The sequence below is a fragment of the Strongylocentrotus purpuratus genome, unplaced genomic scaffold, assembly GCF_000002235.5.
Source record: "Strongylocentrotus purpuratus isolate Spur 01 unplaced genomic scaffold, Spur_5.0 spur5_contig_850, whole genome shotgun sequence".
Classification (NCBI taxonomy): Eukaryota; Metazoa; Echinodermata; class Echinoidea; order Camarodonta; family Strongylocentrotidae; genus Strongylocentrotus; species Strongylocentrotus purpuratus.
The window spans coordinates 1995174-2015649 of record NW_022145558.1 but is presented as its reverse complement, the minus strand read 5'-3'; the positions used below and the strand labels follow the sequence as shown (position 1 = coordinate 2015649).

The 20476-nt window shown below is 38.0% G+C and overlaps 1 protein-coding gene across 1 annotated transcript in view; it reads right to left on the bottom strand.

The window, feature by feature from the left end:
• Window positions 1-11286: 11286 nt before the first annotated feature.
• The window catches only part of LOC115927903 (G1/S-specific cyclin-D1-like), a 30906-nt gene continuing 21716 nt past the window's right edge, over window positions 11287-20476 (bottom strand). Inside the window, exon 5 of the mRNA XM_030994243.1 lies at window positions 11287-15320. Coding sequence (XP_030850103.1) covers window positions 15129-15320 — 192 coding nt within the window. The 3' untranslated portion in view covers window positions 11287-15128. The remainder of the gene's footprint in view (window positions 15321-20476) is intronic.

The window sequence follows — 20476 nt, the reverse complement described above, 5'->3', positions numbered from 1 at the left end:
AAGTGTATTGATTGATCGTTTGCTTGCGGTCTCCTGCCCTTTTTCCATAGATAGTTCGGATAATACTTTACATTTAGAACAATATGTTATAGAAATATTATGTTTCATTATTATATGTGTATGTAAATAACATTTTGACATGAAGTATTATTGTTTGTATATGTTAAATTATATCTTACGTTTATATGTTCGTTGTTATTCAGTTACTGTATTTGGAAGAAAAAAAATGCAGATATAAAATAAATCGATAAAATGATTTGTTGGTTGGTTGGCTGATTGATTGATTGATTAATTTTGGTTTAAGTGGGTTGGTTGACTGTTTGGTTGATGGGGTGGTTGGTTGGTTGATTGGTGAAACTTTCACCGTATCGCTTGTTCATTTTTTCTCTATTGGTTCAATTCAACTTGCGATGGGCCGGACTTGCCCCTTTAATTCCTTTTTTTTTATATTTAGGTTTTATTTTCACTTTAAATGCATATGAAAAGAATTTACAAAGTAAGGCATATACAAGGTATCAAAACAAAACAAGTACATAACATTCGATAGATACAACAGTACAAAAACTTTTTAATGGCAAGCCATTAAATACAAATGATGGTAACAATAATCTGCAGTAATGAGGTGGAAACCTTGGAAGCATTTTATGCTTGTAATTAAGGTTCCCTTAATACTTCTTGGACCCAATGGAAGAACAGTCTTGTATGCTTGACTGAACTGGGTGTCCTTCTTCTTTTCTTTTTTGTTTACATTGTATACTATGTTTGTTTTAATTGTCTATTTATGTTATGTTGTAAATGTTTTGTATATATGTATAGATTTCATTGTGTTTCATTGTTTTGATTGTGAATTCGGAGAATAAATAAATCAAATCAAATCAAATACTTAGTTGCTTGGTTTGTTAGTTGCTTGCTTGATAGGTTAGGTGATCGATAGGTTGGATTGTGTGTTAGCAGATTCTTATTTGATTGATTCGACTGGTTGCACAAAGTCATCTTGATCTATTATTTAAAGGGAGGACTGGTTGACCTTGAACTATGGAGTATCTAATTCAATGTGCTGAATGTGCATTCTAAAGATTATGACACATCTTTTGTTCCGCGGAGTTGAATGTTAATACAATATTTAAAAAGTCATAGAAAAATTCCAGACACATCATCACAAGAATCATTCTAGTGTGAAATTAAAAAATTAAACATGAAACGGCTCATCCGAAAGCGAAAGATATTTCGTAGGAATGCGAAGGATAATCGAAGAAAATTTTCTTCGAATGAAATAAAAAGAAAAGGAATCGTGGGATTTTGATTGGAATGCCACTAATGATATGCAACAAAACTGTTGTTTCTTTTTAAATCTAACGAAGGTTGTTCGACAAACCATGTACTGACAGCACATCTACAGCACACCTGTTGACTAATATTTCATGTTTATTTTTTTTTTTAATTTCCCTTGACAACTATAATAAGAAAGTTTGCTAGGGGCTTGCCCGACATAGCAAAAATTAATACATACAAAGGGAATTTCCATCCATAAAAATGCTTTGCGTATGGAATTTCATTGACATACAAAACGAATCTTATGGCTTTATGCAAGATGGTTTTGTAACATGGTTGCTGATATTGGTAGCATTATGATTCAAGATGGAATCCAAGATTTTCGCCTTTATGGCATTCAAGATGGCTTCCTTTTTTTCCATAATCAGATGACTGGGAAAAGTAGTTTTAAGTCGTATTAGCTGCTGTTTGAGTCACTGTTCAATTAACCTGTCATGGAAACCATTGTCTGTTAAAAAACATCACCCTAATAATAATTGGATGAATCGGAAATGTAACTGTGTTGTAGTGCCGGACAACTTTCCCATTTGTTCCTACAAATGAAATGACTACACATTTCTTGTCTTTTCTTTCTTGAAAATATGTGACTCCGGAGAGTCTCTTCTCTTTAGAGGACCTACAATAATATACATGTACTATCCGTAATATATTTGAGTAGTCCACAAGGGAGAAGGTACTTAGGAGAAAGACAGAAATTAATTATATTTTTGTACACGACGAAAGGGAAAATTGTCCGTGACTACCAGTCTTCACAATCAACTGAATTGCCAATTTTAGATTTGTCCAAACATTCACAACTCTTTTATTATTGGTCCGAATTACAGCGAAACCTGCTTTGGAGACCACCTGTATAGAAAGACCACATTTCCCGTTTCCTTTGAATAGTGTTTCTCATTGAAATGTGTCCTAAAAAACGTGTCTTTTACATAAAGACCAACTGCCTATAAAGACAATTTTATTGTCTCAATTGAGTGGTCTTTTACAGATTTCACTGCATTTTAAACTTTCACCATTCTGTTTCTCTTCTTTTTGTTCTGCTTTTAATGAACTTAAGACAAGGGTTGGATTACTCTTTAACACTTTTTGATGGTATAAACCCTGCCGAGAAAGATGAACGATACACGTACCAGTCGGAAACCCGAGTTGCCCATACGGGCTATACGCCCACCTCTGCACTTAAACGTGTTTGCCAGCCTGCACAAAGCAGACCGTGTCACGCACATCGGAAGCTGATTCCATTCTATAGCATGGTGCGCTCATGACGCCATCTCCCTGACGGAAGGCTGCGTCAGCGACTGGCACAGTATTGATGCGTCATGTGAGTTATATAAATGGTGAGTGTAAAAGAAATGAACAATGCAGACATTGCCTTGAATTACCATGAGTTTTGACGTATGGTATCATGAGCTCGATAAGCGAAAATTTTAATGCAATCGTAATGACGCATGGCTGCGTCAGTGACTGGCGTTGTCGTTGACGCGCCGCGATTATGAGAGTTATATCGTACAAAAAGTGAGTGCGAATTATGAACAGTGTAAACGTTGCTTTGAATTCCTGGCATATTAACTTATTATCTTCACTAATTAAATAGCACATTGATTAGCGCAATCGAAATAACGCCTCGTGTGCAACGGACAAAGAGGTATTCGTCCACTAATACGATGTTTCATTACGATGTTTCATTACGATGTGTCACGAGCTCTGCATAGGCTGACCCGTCTACTACGCGTCATGAGTTACCAATGGAACTAAGTAATGTACATTGGATACTATGCGTCATTTCGATTGCGTCATTACTTGCGCTAATCATGTAAGTGAACGCAATTAGTTATTCTACACGTTTGATTGTACTATTCATTTCGCAAAACACTGTCGCGTTTACGTATTATTTTATTCTTGTTTTCTTTCGTTTTTAATTGAAATCTACCATTTTATAATGTTTAAGCCCCACTGCACTATACTTATAGCTAAGTGCGCCCTCTATTTAGCAAATAATGCCTAATCGGTGACCATTGGTCCCCCATGATCCTCTTTTTCTTATGTTAATTGAGAGCTGATTGATGAGATAACCACCTGTCAGTGACATTGCATGGTGGTCTAATCCCTCCTGTAAACTAGTATGCCTACAGATGGGCTTTAAACAATAATAAGGAATGCGCTATTAATATTACCTGCTTTTAAGTGAACTAACGTGTAGGTAAAACTGGAAATTGTACAATGCACCGATATGAATCGGTACCTTGAAAGCTATGATCCCAATTCCAAATATAAACAAATATCTCATCTCAAATTCTCAATCATTGTTATTTCTTTAAACAAATAGAAAAGAAAGAAAGAACGAACAAAAAACGTATGACGTGATACATAAACTGAAAATGAAACCAAACTACGTGTGGAGAGATAAAAAAATCTATACCAGCTTTCCTTAACTGTTCGTAAGCTCCCCACCTACAACGAAAAGCTTTTGTTATTGATCTATATCTTTTTTTTCTTTATCTGACTTGGAAATGTTGCTTAACCGTGCGAATTTGCGAATGAAATATGAAGCAAATTTTACTGATGTTTGATTATTTCATGATAAGCTTGCTTTTTGTATTATTACATAATGATTAGAAGCTAATTTTTTTTTAAATGTAGTTGTTTTTACACAAAAGTAACAGTTTGTGTTGTACATTATTTTTGTATGAGGCGCGATGGCTCGGTGGTACAGCAGTAGTCTCGTAACCTTGAGGTCCCGGGTTCAAAAACAATTCGATGCGCTAGTGCCCTTAGGTAAGGCATTCTTCCTCATTACCAGGTCCCTCTGAGAGGACTTAGAGCCATCGGTCCCTTGGTTGCTTACTTATTTACAAGCATACACATGCTTTATTAAAAGTCAGGCATTAGTCCTCATTACCAAGTCCCTCGTAGAGGACTTAGAGCCATTGGTCCCTTGGTTGCTTACTTACTAACAAGCATACACATGCTTTATTAAAAGTCAGGCATTAATCCTCATTACCAAGTCCCTCGTAGAGGACTTAAAGCCGTTGGTCCTCTGGTTGCTTACTTACCAGCATACACAGGAATTATTAGCAGTCAGGTAAAGCAAACCAACCAATCACTGTTATGCACTTCTTTCTCCTCACAAGAAGTTTTATTCTGAGCAAGTCAATCTTTACTTTGGAATTCCCTTGACCAATGGATGAAACAAAAACAGACAATTCCAAGAAGGAATGAATGAACGAATGAAAGAATGAACTATTGAGTGATTTTATGAATGAATGGACGAATGAATGGACAAAATATGATTGAGTGACGTTATGAATGAATGAATGAATGAATGAAAGAGCGAATGATTGAGTGACATTTAGAATGAATGAAACAAAACCAGAAACCACCATGAAATATGATGAATGAGGGAAAGAATGAACAGATATTTGATCGACTTTAGGAATGAATGAATGAAATGGAAACAGACACTATAATGAATGAACGAAGGAATGAGTGACTTTTTTTTAATGAAGCGATGAATCGCTGAATGAAACGAAAAAAAAAAACCATTAATTTGATGAAAGAAGGAAAGAAGGAATAAATGAAAAGATATTTGATCGACTTCAGGAATAAATGAATGAATGAAACGAAAACAGATACAACCATTAGATGAAAGAAGGAATGAATAAAAGATTGGAAGAGTGAGTGGATTTTGAATGAATGAATGAATGGATGTATTGATCAAAAACAGACACTACCATTTGATGACAGAAGGAATGAAAGAAGGAATAAATAAATGAATTGAAGAGTGAATGGATTTTGAATGAATGGATGGATGAAACGAAAACAGACACTACCATTATGATGAAAGAATGAATGAATGAATGAATAAAGGTAATTTTACGAGGTATTGTGTGAATTTAGTAGGGCAGCTAGGCTACTTAAGACTAAACAAATTAGAAAACCCACAAAAGCTGTTCATATTGCGACCATTACGAAGATTTTTGTATCGGTAATTAAAATGATGTATCGACAAGGTTGATGTAAGTTACTGCTATGGTTACATTAAGTGCCCCTCCTTTTACAGACCACGCCCCTTAACTACGCCACGTCGATAACGTCAAAACATTGTATCTACAACTAAAAAGAATGTGAAGAATACGTGTATATGAATGCCGCCTTATGAATGGACGTCGTTAGAATATGCAAAAGTGTGCGTGTATGTATGTGTGTGTGTGTGGGGGGGGGTGGGGGGTGTTGGACTGACTCACGTGATCAAGATTCCGAAGATTTCCGAAGAGCAAAATAATACTAAAACATTAAATTGCATGGTACAGTATTCCAATTTGGCGCTGTTCTTGTTGGGGAAAGGGGGCTCGGGAGGGCGTGGGAGGGGGGGGGGGCTCTTCTTGTGAGGGAGAGAAACGACTCATGGGTAGTATAGGCTAAAATAGTCTTAATATAGGCTTTCTAAAAGTATATACAATTTGGGTTCTCTTTCCAATATTCAATAAAACCCTCTGCCTATGTCATTTGGCTTACAATTTTCTAAATCTTAATATTTGGGGGGTTAACAGTAACAATAAAATTCCGTTCTTGAATAGCGCAATATCACACATGATATTAATCATCACTACATGACAAATGTGATCATAAGAGCTATACATTACTACCCGGACCTAAGCTCCGGCAGCCATTATCATTGCATACTGCCTTTCCAGGAATAATGTATCAATGTAGAGGTGCGGTGGTCTAGTGGATAAGTCATCAGACTGTATATCACAAGGTACGGGGTTCAAATCCTAGCCCGGTACTAACGCCCTTTAGCAAGACGTTAATCCGCAATTTTCCCACTCTCCACCTAGGTATTAAATGAGTACCCGGTAGAATGCGACCGTTAATGAAGTTTTCAGCGTTTGTTAAATGGCGCGTGGCTGGAATGCTCCCCAGGGAGTGGAGAATGTACATACATCCGATTACTGGGGTAATAATAAAGCGCTTATATAAAAACATCGTCGATGTATTAAGCGCTATATAAACGTGAAATATTATTATTATTGTTATTATTATAAGTAGTAGTAGTAGTACAAGTGGTATTATAATCCTACCGGGTAGTTTTTATACCTCACCTGGGTAGAGGGTGGCAAATGTAGACTGATGTCTCACTCTTGTCTAAGGATGTTAGTGCTGTGAGAGCTAGGGATTTTTATATGATCCGAGAGAGCGTAGCGAACAAGCATGACAAGCGAGTAGATTTTCCATTTTGGAGGGGTGAAACTTTGTACTTGATCACAAAATGATGTAATGGTTGGATCGAAAGATTTCCCTTGATGTTAGGAATTTAGGCAGATGTGACGGTCTGTGATTTTGATTAATTTCCATCGGTCCAGGATATCAAAAATGAAGAGAATCAAAGGGGATTTCTTCTTGGGGGTAAGGAGCCCCGAGCTATTACAAAAAGGGCATTCTATCTCTCTTGGGGGACCCCTCTTTCCGAGAGTTTGTCGTCATTGATCGTCAGCTACCAACAAAATTAATATCAGGTAAAAATCTGACACAAAAAAGAACCAATAATTGACATGTTACGGGGTAATAACCATTATGCAGGGGTTACGCGCACACGGAGTATGGGGTTATGTCTCCCAGACAGCCGGACAAAAAGATTCTTCTTTTTTTCTTTTCCAGCACGGTTTTGGCTTTCATTCGCTTCTTTTGTTTAGGGGCGCATCAAAGGGAAATATTGTTCTGGAGTTATGATAGGGGTGAGGCATTCTAGTTCATCATTGTATGAGGTCGAGGTATTGCAGGTGAATCAAAAAAAAAATCATGGGCTTCGTTCTGTTGCATGGACTAGCTAGTGAAACCCGGATTGTGTTATGAAATTAATATTTTCTAGATCATTCTTGACGTACTCATCCAAATTTATCCACAATGTTAAGAAAAGATGCCACAGACTTCTATATCAATAGAAGAGACATAGATTGAAATGGACTGTCACGATATTTACATTTTAACCCGATTGTCTTGTTTTTGTTGCATTTTTGTTTACATTGCCCTTTACACCCCCTGTGTTACCTTTAATATATACACTAATAAAGAAGAAATATGCCCACACTAATTATTGTGCCATTTTGCTGGCCCTTACCTTTTAGGCCCCAAAGGCACCTGAGGAATCTGACAATCCTATTTTTGCCTAATTTTTTTTGTTTTTTGTTTTTTTGTTTGTAGTAAAGCAACCCCTGAAAATTGTGACAAAGAAATTTTTCGGAATTGATACAGAATCATGGATCCGCCCATATTTTGTTGAATGATTTTATTTCTGCATTTTTTTTCAACATAATAACAAGTAATTTACGAACTAGGTACATATATTTTATAAACGAAAGTCAAAATACATAAAAATACCTTTCAAATACACACTCACATATTTGAAAAATCATTTTAAGCTAGAGCTTAAACATGATGGTTACACATTACACATTTGTTTAAGGTTAACTAGGACCAATGAGACAGGCACAGTTTTAACAAATTTTTTAATTAATTTATTAATTTTGTTGGAGGGAGGGGGAGGCTTTGGAGCTGGGTGGATCTTGGGGTCTTCGGGTATTCATTTTCTACATGTCTTCTTTCAGTCGCCGACCACCCATTGCAACGCGTATATTAAGTTTAACACGCGTTTCAATGAGGTGTCTGTGAACTATACTACTCATGACGGTTTCGTGAAACAATGCCCAGGGGCCCGTTTCACAAAGCCTTTTTGTCAATGACAAATGACAAAAATCAGTGACAAATCTGCTGATAACCAATCAGCAGCGAGGATTTCAGTAGCTTATAACAAAAACTGTCATTTGTCACTGATGACAAGTTTTGTGAAACGCCCCCCCCCCCCCCCCCCCACCCCCTCGCCAGGTGTATTGAGATCAGTTATGTGTGTGTGTTCATAGGCATACGAGGAGGAGTTTAGGGGCTGCGAACCCGTTGAAAATGTACAACTTCCAATATCCGGGCAACCGTCACCCACCCCCCCCCCCCCCCGTGTACGAAGATGTACCGATCTAACTGGCTGCCCCCCCCCCCCCCCTCCCCTTAATATTCCCTAAACATGAGGTACGATTTTGTGTTGGAAATTAATTTTGTCCTTGACATTTTAACGTCAATTCAATTCAATTTATTTATTTTCCATTTTAAAAGAATGAAAACACGAGGGCAAACTCCAGCAATAAAATCACAATATAGGCCAAGATGATGGGATACCCTTACAATACAAGCAAAGTGCTTGTGGGAAGGGTCACAGTTTTACATAATGATAGATAACAATAATATTGTTATTTTCTTATGAATAATAACTCACCTATATTCTCACTTAAGTGCAAAGTCCAGAATGCAAAAATGATTTATGTCATTTCAAATTTTTAACCAAAGTCTTAATATTGGGTACCCTTTCCTGCCCGAATGACCCAGAAAATAGGTATGGGTATAGAGGCTTCAGACGCACACCCGTCCAAACCTATACTCGGGCAGCAAAATAGACTATGGATCTGTTACATCTTTGTAACCTTTTAAGGCCACTTTCTATCATTAATGATCAAATAATATTTAAATGCATGTCAATTGAATCTTGACGCACAATGCATTATCAGAGAATGTCTCGATGAAGAAGCGTTATAACTGTTGCTTAGTTCTCTCGCTTTGCTTTCTCGAAAGATTAGAGACTGGATAGGACGTACATTAGCCCCTTGTCGACATTGTGCCCTCACACCACCACGTGTGTACCTCCTATCGGCAATGAAAGATACCTGCATGAAAGCAAGAGATTGAAGAAAATAATGATTCTTTTCAATATCACTCTAGTAATGGTGGAAAAAGAAGCCTTATGAAGCGAAGCTAGGTAATGAGCCGGATTATTCTGCCTCGAGAGGGAGAGAGAGGGAGAGAAAGGGGAGAGAGACGGGGGAAGAGAAAGAGGGGAGAGACTGATAAAGAGAGCAAGAGAGAGAGAAGAGAGAGAGAGAGAGAGAGAGAGAAAGAGAGAAAGAGGGGGGAAGAGAAAGAGAGGGAGAGAGAGAGAGAGAGAGAGAGAGAGGGGGGAAGAGAAAGAGGGGAGAGACTGATAAAGAGAGCAAGAGAGAGAGAAGAGAGAGAGAGAGAGAAAGAGGGGGGAAGAGAAAGAGGGGAGAGACTGATAAAGAGAGCAAGAGAGAGAGAAGAGAGAGAGAGAGAGAGAGAGAGAGAGGGGGGTAGGGGGTGGGAGAGCGCATGCGACAGATAGAGATAGAGAGAAATAATAAGAAATAATAAAGAGAGAGAGAGAGGGGGAAGAGAGAGAGAGAGGGAGAAGAGAAGAGAGAGTGAAGAGAGAGAGAGAGAGAGAGAGAGAGAGAGAGAGAGAGAGAGAACTTAAGTATATACTTAGGAGGCCAAAAGAGAAAAGGAAAAAGCAGAGGGGTGCAACAAAGCCCCTAATTATACAGGAACCTCGCTCTAGCGGTTCTTTTGATGGGTGTACACGATACCTGTAGAGTTCTTTAGGGTGCATGCCCATGTGAATGACCTGGAAGTCTAAAGCCCTACCAAACACCCAATTTCTACTGTGTTACCATGACAAAGAATGTGTTCGAATAGGCCATTTACGTAATGTAATCAAGTTTAATGCACAAATCTTTGATTCACCTCTTATAAATAATTGTATTTTAATAGTCAGAATGTAAATTGCGTATATTACGTGCCTAGCAGTAACCAATGTATGTAATTCGCATTCTGACATTCTGACAACGTGGCACTTAACAAAGATTTGTGCATTAAATTTGATTACATTACGAAAACTGTCTATTTCTTCTGTTACTACGACAGTAATGTGTTCGAATTCGATGATAGCATTTTTTTAAATCGAGCTGATTGCAGTCGAACCTGTGAATATACTCAAGGGAGACAACGAAATGGTCTTTATAAGCAGATGACCGAGCTTTATGTACAGGTTACTTTAAAACGTTTCAATTTTATCAGGGAGCATTAAATATGGCCTTAATTAACAAATTACATCATAATCACTGATGTATTCAATTAGACCCTATCATTCTTTTAATGATCGTCTATCATTGTGATTATCAGCCTTCTCCTGCTCCTAATCCTCCTTTTCATCATCACTGATATCATGATCATGATCATCACCATCATTATCACTATCATCATCACTATCATCATCATAGGCCTCCTTATAATCATCGCTGCTATCATCATGATCATCACCATCACCATCATCATCATCATCATCACCACCACCAATATCATCACCATCATTATCATAGGCCTCCTTATAATCATCACTGCTATCATCATGATCATCACCATCATCATCATAGGCCTCCTTATAATCACCACTGCTATCATCATGATCATCACCATCAACATCATTATCGTCATCATCACCACCAATATCATCATCACTATCATCACCATCATCACTGCTATCATCGTCATGATCATCACCATCACCATCATTATCATAATCATCATCATTATCATGATGATCATCACCATCATTATCACTATCATCATCATCATCATGATCATCACCATCAGCATCATTATCACCATCATTATCACTATCATCACCATCAACATCATTATCATCATCATCATCATCATGATCATCACCATCAGCATCATTATCATCATCACCATCAGCATCATTATCATCATCACCATCAACAATATCATCATTGCTATCATCATTATCATCATCATGATCATCACCATCACCATCATTATCATCACCATCATTACTATCATTATCATCATCATCAACACCAGCATGTGCATCATCCCCATAATCATTATCGCTATCACCACCATCTTCCTCGCCCTCGTCATCAACACCATCAATATCATCTTCATCTCATAATCACCATTACCAATCATCACCAACAATATCCACAGCCATACCTGCTAAACTAGAATGGAATAAAATCCAAATCACACAAAACATTTCAGGTTTACTTTTTGTTTTATTTTATTTTTCTCACTCTGAAGGTCTCACAAAATAATAATACCACCTATTAATATATCAACTCTTCACACATTAGCAACTTTGAATCCAAAACACACCTAAAATCTCAAAACGTCACAGGGGCACTGACGTATACACCTTTAAAATATGTAACAATTTTCACCTCAGTGCCCCTGTGAGATTAAACCATGTTTTGGATTGCAATACTTTTTAGATGCTAAAAAGGTATAATTTTTTTTCAATATCACCCATATGTAGTAGAATGCACTTCAAATTTACGCACTTAGCATGGGTAAGAGAAATGTTAAAACACATGGGCTAAACAAAAGAAGCATTGATTTATCAATAATCAATGGAAGAAGACAGAAAAGAAGAAGAAGAAGAAGACGCAAGTATATGCACAAAGTTTGAAAGGAAAGGAGAGTAGAAGCTTGAGAAAGTTTTAAATAAGTGATTATGGAAAATTTTGTGATTACAGTTATCTTTTCTCATCTGCGTACAAAATATTCAAGGTAATAATAATGTTAAAGCTCTATCAACTGATGTTAACATTGCAGGGAATTCTGCGTACATTTTTTATAATATTCTTGATAATTTACTCCATAAACAGGGAGCTCCAAATTCAGAAAAATTGTTCAACAAATTTTAACACATTGATAAAAGTTTAAACATTAGTAATTAAACATTCTCAATTAAACACTAGTTCATTGTTTTTTAACGATTTAATTATTACATTATACTGGACAGGTGGTCACTTTGTTTTAACAAACGACATTTAAACATGGGTTAAATTCAACAACATTATACTAATAATAACGAGATTTGCATTTATAGTGCACAATATAATAATATATCATGTTTAAGTACTCAACTCCCTCCTTGATATAATCTGTTTCTTCAATATTTACTGTTTCGTTCAACAACCCCTCACAAAATTTCCAAAGTTCAGAATAAGTTGGAAAGTTTAAAAAAATAGGGGGAGGGTACAATATAAGAAAAATTTGACACACATAAGACACTGAGAAACATGAAGAGGAACAATCACAAACAAACGGATTACAAAACCAAACTCACATCATTAAAGGCGTAAATTTAACACTTTTTTTAAAGGAAAAAATGATATATTTTTTAATGATAAAGGACACGGCAAACTCGTTTACTATATTTTCAAACTCTCACTCACTTACACTCTGTCTTATAAACCTTACACTCAAATGCAATCCAACTCTTTCCATGAATTCCCACCTATTCTCAAATTCAATCACTAACTACAATTTTTTTCTTTTTTCTAGGTAAAAAAATCTGTAAAAATGGAAGAACAACCTTATGTTATACAAATCAATTAAAAATTTGAATTGAGTTACATAAATGTAAAAAAAAACCTACAAGGTTTAAACACACCAAAATGGATAATATTCTTGCAAAAAACACCACATAACTTTTTTTCTTCAACTAGTACTAATATTTTTTTTTCCTTTTTATATATAAATGGTCCAGTTTTAAAAAATGGAAGGAAATTTGTGATTGTACATTTTAGTTCTGAACACTGGAAGTACTGTATGATTAAGGAGTGAGTTTCCAATAATTAGTTGTTTCTGGCACATGTGTCGGTAAAAATGACAGGAGATTCAATTAATATCTCTAGTTGAACATAATTTGGACACTCGAGCAGGTTTTTGCTACAATCACCCTCAACAACATTTATCAAACTCTCAAATCGATTTATCATGAACATACAAGTTTTGAAGCAAACTATGCGGGCAAGCTCTTAACATTAATCAACATTTTCATAACATAATTGCAAATACAAATTGTCAATTCTATACCTAATCGGAAGCGAAGAACAAGAACATTTGAGAACATTATTTGAAATACTGTAGGAAAAAAACAAACGGTCCTACAAAATACAAATTGGTACTTTCCAATCACATGGTTACATTCTATGACATCTTATGCCTGTACACGATGAAATCCAACAAAATCCTCTGATTTTTTGTTTTTTCTGTGGAATGATCGTCAGGAATGATAAAATGGAAAAGAACTACTTTAAATGGAATCCTCACATCATCACGGAATGATTGAATTAAAAAAATAAGAGTACGCTGGAAATCACAACATTTTACAATTTCATTTTATGGTTCCTTTGGTTAGAAAATAAGTCAAGGCACTTCATGAACGTGTCAGGAATATTCTTTGTCTCTTTAGAATTATGGCACAAAACTACATATTTTAACAACTTATTCAGTAATCTTCATCCAAAAAGCACAAATAATGGTGAAATGTATTCTTTTAGAAACAAATTTGGGGAAAATACACTAACACTCCCCAAAGAGCTTCACAACTTTCAAATACACGCTTCCAGTAAATTGTTATATTAAAAAAGTATTAAAAAGCGGCCCAACATCACAATCATTCATACACACACGGTCACTCGCACACAAATAAAAGAGGAAAATTGAATAAACTCAATAAAAAACAGGTTATAATTTAAAGAGAATAAACACAATAATAAAAGAATTCAGCTTCTTTTTTTCATCAAGAAAAACAATTTAAATAACCTATCGTTGCCTTGCAAAAAATAATATATTTGTGGCATATGATGATTATGATCACGTTCGCCAAACATCATCAAGACATTTAACATGAACCAGTCACATATTGCTTTTTATCATTCGCTTCAATACTACCAAGATCTTTTAGAGCCAATATGAGGGCTATCAGAACAGTCGTGTTGCCAATTTGCAACTGAACACTGATGAGTGACAAATTTTAAAATTCAATACCCAACATGTCCGACAGTACTCGCATCCATGAGCCTGTTTATCTACCGAGTCACGAAATATCCACAGATTATTGTTATATCGAAAATTCAACTGAGTAAACAATTACGATCCAATCCATCGCGCAACAACATCACCTGTTCGATGTACTTAAAGACTACATACCATCTAATTCTACTTCAATTACAAAATAAGGCACAAATGGTGACAGCCAAATTTCAAAAATGAAATATTCACCTTCTTTCATGGATAATAATAATCCAATACATAATATTTTGGCCCGTTTGATGGAGTCTCTTGAAGGCACGAATGTTTATTGCAGATACTGTTAATACAAAAAATGTGTATTTTTTCTTTTCTTCAAATGTCGAAATTGTCTGAGAGTAGTTACAGAATATATTGTATTTCTCAGCTGCCTTTGTTTTATAACTACCCTCTTCCTACGAGAGGCTAACTGTGTCTTATCTCCTACAGATTTACAAAGAAATCAGGGAAAACATGCAGTCCCGTTTAAGTTCAGCAGTACTTCCCTAAATGAAGATGCGATCCCTGTTTCCTTTGGTAGTATTTCCAGTAATGACCCGACGGAGCAATCATTGGACGCTGCTCTGCTTTGGCAGTTTAACTAAGCCTTGCAAATGAGACGCAAACTAGAGTCGGCATTAGTGGATCCCGGTCGTCTTCAACAGTTACGAAGAACTACGATGGCCAGTCTCATCTTCAGAGACACAGAGATAAGACACTGCACCCTCTACAACATTTCCTGGTACCCGTTTCCATTTTTAATCTTTTTTTTTGTTACGACTGATCGATTCTGCGACTCCTGTCCTTAGTGGAGTCGACATCCAGCATCACATCAACCGTAGCTTTGCACTTTTTGTTCTGTCCGAGTGTTGTGCATTTTCCACTCTCCGTAATTGGAAGGAACGGTCGCCTCCGACGCAACATCCACACCAACGTTTCATCGAGGATGTTACGATATGATATATCGTTCATATTCAGCGATCTGTGTCTTGTCGACGCACCTTGGAATTCCTCTGTCAGCAGAGACCGCTTGGCATGGTGATAATTTCTACTTCGTCCACGCCGGTTGGTGTGCATGGTTTGTCACTCTCGTCCATGGATCGTGTCTTCTGGACCGTGGTGTGTCCTGCGGTCTTGGTTGGAGAGCCAGGTACAAGGTTCTTGCTCAACAAGTTTTCCATTCGATCTCTAACAAGAATGAGGTAGTCCTGTAAATGGCGAGAAGAAAAAAAGAAAGAAATATCGGATTAATTATCATAACCGAGAAAACTACTTGAAAACTGAAGCCTCTGATAGTCAACTATAGCACAACAAAATGAATCAGAACATAAATGGAGAAAAAACATGACATCTACATCTTTAATCTATGATGAATTGATTATGCTGCATGCACATGTAGGTACATTAAATGTAAACCTGTTAGATGGGGGAACACTTGGCCTCCTTTTCTTCATGAATGCCATACAGGCACTTTAGACATAATGAGGTGAGTTTTTACATGAAGGTGAAAAACAAAGGAGTGCGCCTTTGAGCTTTTGAAGATCGTGCAGGTATGCCGGTGGATTCTAATAGGGGTGATGGAGGGGTCAAGTGCCCCTCGTCCACCAATCAGACTGCAGCGTTTCCACCCGTAGGCTAGACAGGGGAGAGAGATAACCCAATACTTTTGGCTATCGTCATGGAGACGGATGACAACAGACCAGGTTGGGGGAGACCTAAAGTGTGTCATATTTCCCTGGAATCCTCATGAAAAAAAAGAAAGTAAAACACCCGGTGGTAAGCTCGATTCTTTCAAATGATCCAGGGAAGGGCTGCCAAATTTTTTCTCCGTCATCCTTCCCTTTTCCCATGTTTGCGTGGGACTTGCACAATGGACCCCAAGTGCAGTTCTGAACATGATGTATGCGGTCTCAATAACATTGTGGCTTGCCGGATGATATCGTGGAAGAGACCTTGGCACATTTTCTCCGGGTGGGACCTTCGTGTTTGGCCACGCTCGACCGCAAAAATGCAGTCCATGTTCACACGAGGTTGGGATTAGGTACGAGCAGTCTGTCCTCGTTATTTCAAAGTACAGATACTCGGTCATGCCCTCCACGTTTTAAGGTTTTTTGTTGTTAAATTCTTAACGGTATTGAATGATGGAGTGGAGTCTTACCGTGCCAAAGCATTTGCTTCTCATCTTTTATCAAACAATATGACCAAAATCTTATTAAGTTGTATGTTATTTATCTTCTTTCTTTTTTAAGTTTAACTAAAAACAACAAATAGCTGACCATTAATGAATGGAGGAAGCAAACTTCTTTTTTGGTTCCTTCCCTTTTCTCTGTCTCTGTCTATTTCTACAATTTAACCTGTTGATGCTGTTTTTACATGACAATGAAATAAATTGAAATTGGAATCGATAGGTATTAGTGGGCACATAATCTCTCCATGCCTACATTCTTTTGTAGGAGCTATTCCGGATGGCGCAGTTCATTTGGAAGTGGAATTTTGAAACGCTAGAAATAACATCCTCTCTGTGGTGAAAACAAAGTTGGGAAGTCATAACAATCTCAAACTCTGCTACAGAATGCTGGAACCAGAGCAAAGAGCTTGAACTATTATCCCTAAGTCACGTTTAACAAAAGACATTCTTTTTTATGTACCCCATCCCCTCTTCGTATTGTCCCACCCTTTTATAAAGTCCACGGCCACGATAATTGAAAAAGAATTTAAATTGGCAACTGAAGTATGATCATCACATGGAAACCTCAAAGTTGGAAACATTTTAGAAATTCTAAAGATGACCCTCACAAACTCTGGTTGAACTTCTTTGGAACTTTGGAAGGTTGAAAACTTGAATCAAATCTGAACTGTAAGCACCAGGATCATGAGAATCAAATATCAGTAATGTTATGACGCTGCAAGGACCAAGGGGAAGACCAAACAAGAAAAAGTTGCTTTCCTTTTATCTAGTTCTAGTTCATTACTTGATTATGCAACATCTGTAGCTAGGATTTAACAGATCACAGTATACATCCTGAGCAAATTATACCAAAATACCAGCCCAATTAAATGCCCTTAGAGTCTCGAACCAGACTCAGAGACTATCATTTAATCTCTCTATCTCTGTATCTGAATCATGTTGATTCTTATGGGCAGCAGCTATCCAAAATCTGGTCATGTTTGATTTAGGCCGGAGATAGACCTGGTTCTACCCCCCTAGGCCCCTGTGATCCTTTTCTGGCAATGCAAAGATCAGACCTGCATTAGTCAACACACAGCCTGAGTGTTTGCCTCATTTAAAATCTAGTTCAGTTCTACAAAGTTAACCTGCACATATTGTTACCAATCCATTCAAACTGCATGTCCCTATCTATAAAACTATATGATTCTATGTAGGCTATATACTTATACATGTTCATACAAGGCCTACTTGTTGTCTTTGTGCACTGGTAGTTTCTGCAATGGTAGGGAGATCAAACTGATGAAGACAGACCCACTATTCTTCTCTAATTCACAATTTATTACCAAAATTGGGAACCAATCAACAACAAAACTACTAGTCAAGTGCCAGTCATTAGAGGAACACTTTCATGCACTTTGTACCAATAAAACTATGTGATGTGAAGGGGAATTGTTGAATGTTTCCACTACCTGCTGGCCCCTTGGAATGTCATGGAAATAAATCTGTCTTGCACAGGTCACATGACCTCTCTGTGACCTTTTGACCTCCCCCTTGTTTGGACTGTAGACCCTGGGGGATGGGCCATGGGGGTGGCATGGGGTCAAGGGTTAAATCTCCCCTCCACCTGTGCTGTGTACCCACAGGCAAAGGTAGAGGAAGGAGGAGGAACAGGGAGGGGGAAGGAACCGGGAGGGGGGGGGGGGGGGGGGGGGGGGGGGGGGGGGGGGAGGAACCGGGAGGGGGAAGGAACAGGGAGGGGGTGGTAGGTGTTCTAGAAAATGTCCAACTACCTGGGAAGTGGAGACTTCAAATTGCCAACATTTTCGCATCATCGTAAGCCGAGGATGACAGATGTTCAATATCGCTATACACATGCCTATCCACTTTCAATTTTCATATACATTTATATTTATGTAATACATTGAGGTGGATCTGGTGGTGGAAAAAAAAGATGAGAAATGTTATGGTCGTTCCGCACGTTCGCTTGTACGAGGTTAAGGGGTGGTTGTGGGGGCGTGCACGGTGGTGTATACTCCTCTCTTATGTCATGTCAGCTAGTTTAACAGTCATGGAATGTTACGCAGTCTCATGGTGAGACTCCCCCTACTACTAGCCTACAAGACCCCAGACATGGTAACATTCTTGGCAATCTGCGATGTAGTTCAGTCCCATGAACTCTTTTTCATGTTTGTGCCATGGTGTTGTTATGATAAAGTAGGTGGATGAACCGCATGTAACACTGATTGTCTGATTGTGCTCAGCTCATTATAGCATCAAGACAAATGCTTACACAATCAGTTTAACTTTCAGAGAAGTATCTGAAATCTACCTATGAACTTGTAGCAATGTAGTCACCTAAGGCTAAAGGGCTTTTCCATGCAAACATGGCCAAGTTGAAAATCATTGCCCATGTTCAGAAATCCATAGGTTCTGCAGAGCGAGACTAGAAAGTTCAGGACGAACATGAGGAGGCCCTGGAGTCTCCCTCGCTTGGTGGCAACAGGAGAGCCTTTTGGCGGGGAGAAATACGATAGTTCCATAAAGTTCAAAATCATATCGGCCTTATTACATCATTAAACCAGGTTGCAGAGGCCACCTCTTGTAACCACAACACAAGTCCCAAGCACACTTGACGAGCTCAAGACATGTAGCCTAGCCTAGTCCTTTGGGTTCCCTACATTTATGTCAAGTTTCAGAGGTTACAAGTTACTTGTGTCTGTATCCTAACTCCAGGTTTGTAGGACCATGGACCTGGTACTAGTTAGTCCACAGTGCTAGGCCAACATGTCATGCACGCAAAACCTAAATGAGGAGAGAGCCAAACCTGTGGGTTAAATCAGTTCATGATTCACCTATAAAAGATTGGACTGCAACTCTGCAAGTGTCCACCAACTTGATTTCAATATACACATACTTTCTCTGGCACATAATGGTCACCCCTCCCCCTCCCCCTGACCCTTCCTAACTTTGGCCATCAGGTTTAAAAACATAACCTTGGAGAGCTAGCAGGAAATCCATCCCAAATGTTCATGGCTCTTTTGAGAACCCATTGCATTCCTGGGTAATTGAGGGCAGTAAAAAAAGACCTGGGCAAAGGCCGAGAAAACAGAAAGAGAAAGGAAAGAAAAAGGAGAAAGTCATCACATCCATGTACACTGCAAACACTTGCCCTACAAAAAGAATTGTAACAGGTCAATGAAACTTACAATGGGGTCAATGTGTGTCTGCATTCTTGAGTTCAGTGTAATATAACTTGAAAGATTTGTGACTCTGGGAGTACTACAGGACCTTCTAGGACCTTCCTGAGACGAAGAGAATCACTGTTCTCCCGGTCTCCAAGCAACTCACAACTCACGAGGAAAAAATTTGGGCTAGGCATCAACAAAAACAAGACATACACTAGCATTTGTCACGAATGTGAAAGTGACGGTGTCATGTTTACCTCTAGGTAAAAGGAAACTTGGCTGTTTATGGGAGACTAGCTGGGATAAAGCGAGGAATGTGGGCTCTTTTGAGTATGAGGAAAAAGAATCTTTCAAGAAACATTCTGCACAAAGAAAGACGAAATAAAAAAAGGTGTTGGATTCAGTCAGGTTATTTGTTCTACCCTATTTTACCTTAATTCTCCCCCTATAGATTTCAGAAACTGGATTCCACGGGTGGAGAGAAGCGAGGAGAGAGAAACACGGGCTGGATTTCGTCTCTCGGTTACCGTCGGCAACCGCTGGAATCCAGCAGGCTGCAGGAAGCCAGACTCGATTTCAGATGCAGCGATACACCCAAATTATATCAGGCATTGTTTGGATTTGAAAGCGCTCTTCCTAAACAGATTTCTTACCAGGTCGGACCCTACTGATGTTACATGCTCACATTAAAAAGCCACAATAGAAATCGGCTCAATGAAACCGCTTCTTTACACTGCTATATTCATTCTAAAAGCAGGAACTTATACCCCCCCCCCCCCTTTTTTTCAAATCACAAAGTTCATCTAAACAATCAAAACATTTTACAATTTGAAGGTTGAAATTAACCTCAACCATTATTTCAAACTGTTACATTAATAAAAAAAAAACTGAGATTCATACCCCTTTTTTAAACCAAAAAGTTGCTCTAAAGTCTAAACAATGAATATAAAAGGGTTGAAACGTAAAGGGCTCCTTTAAATGAAACATTGGAACCAATCTGTTGTTTCAA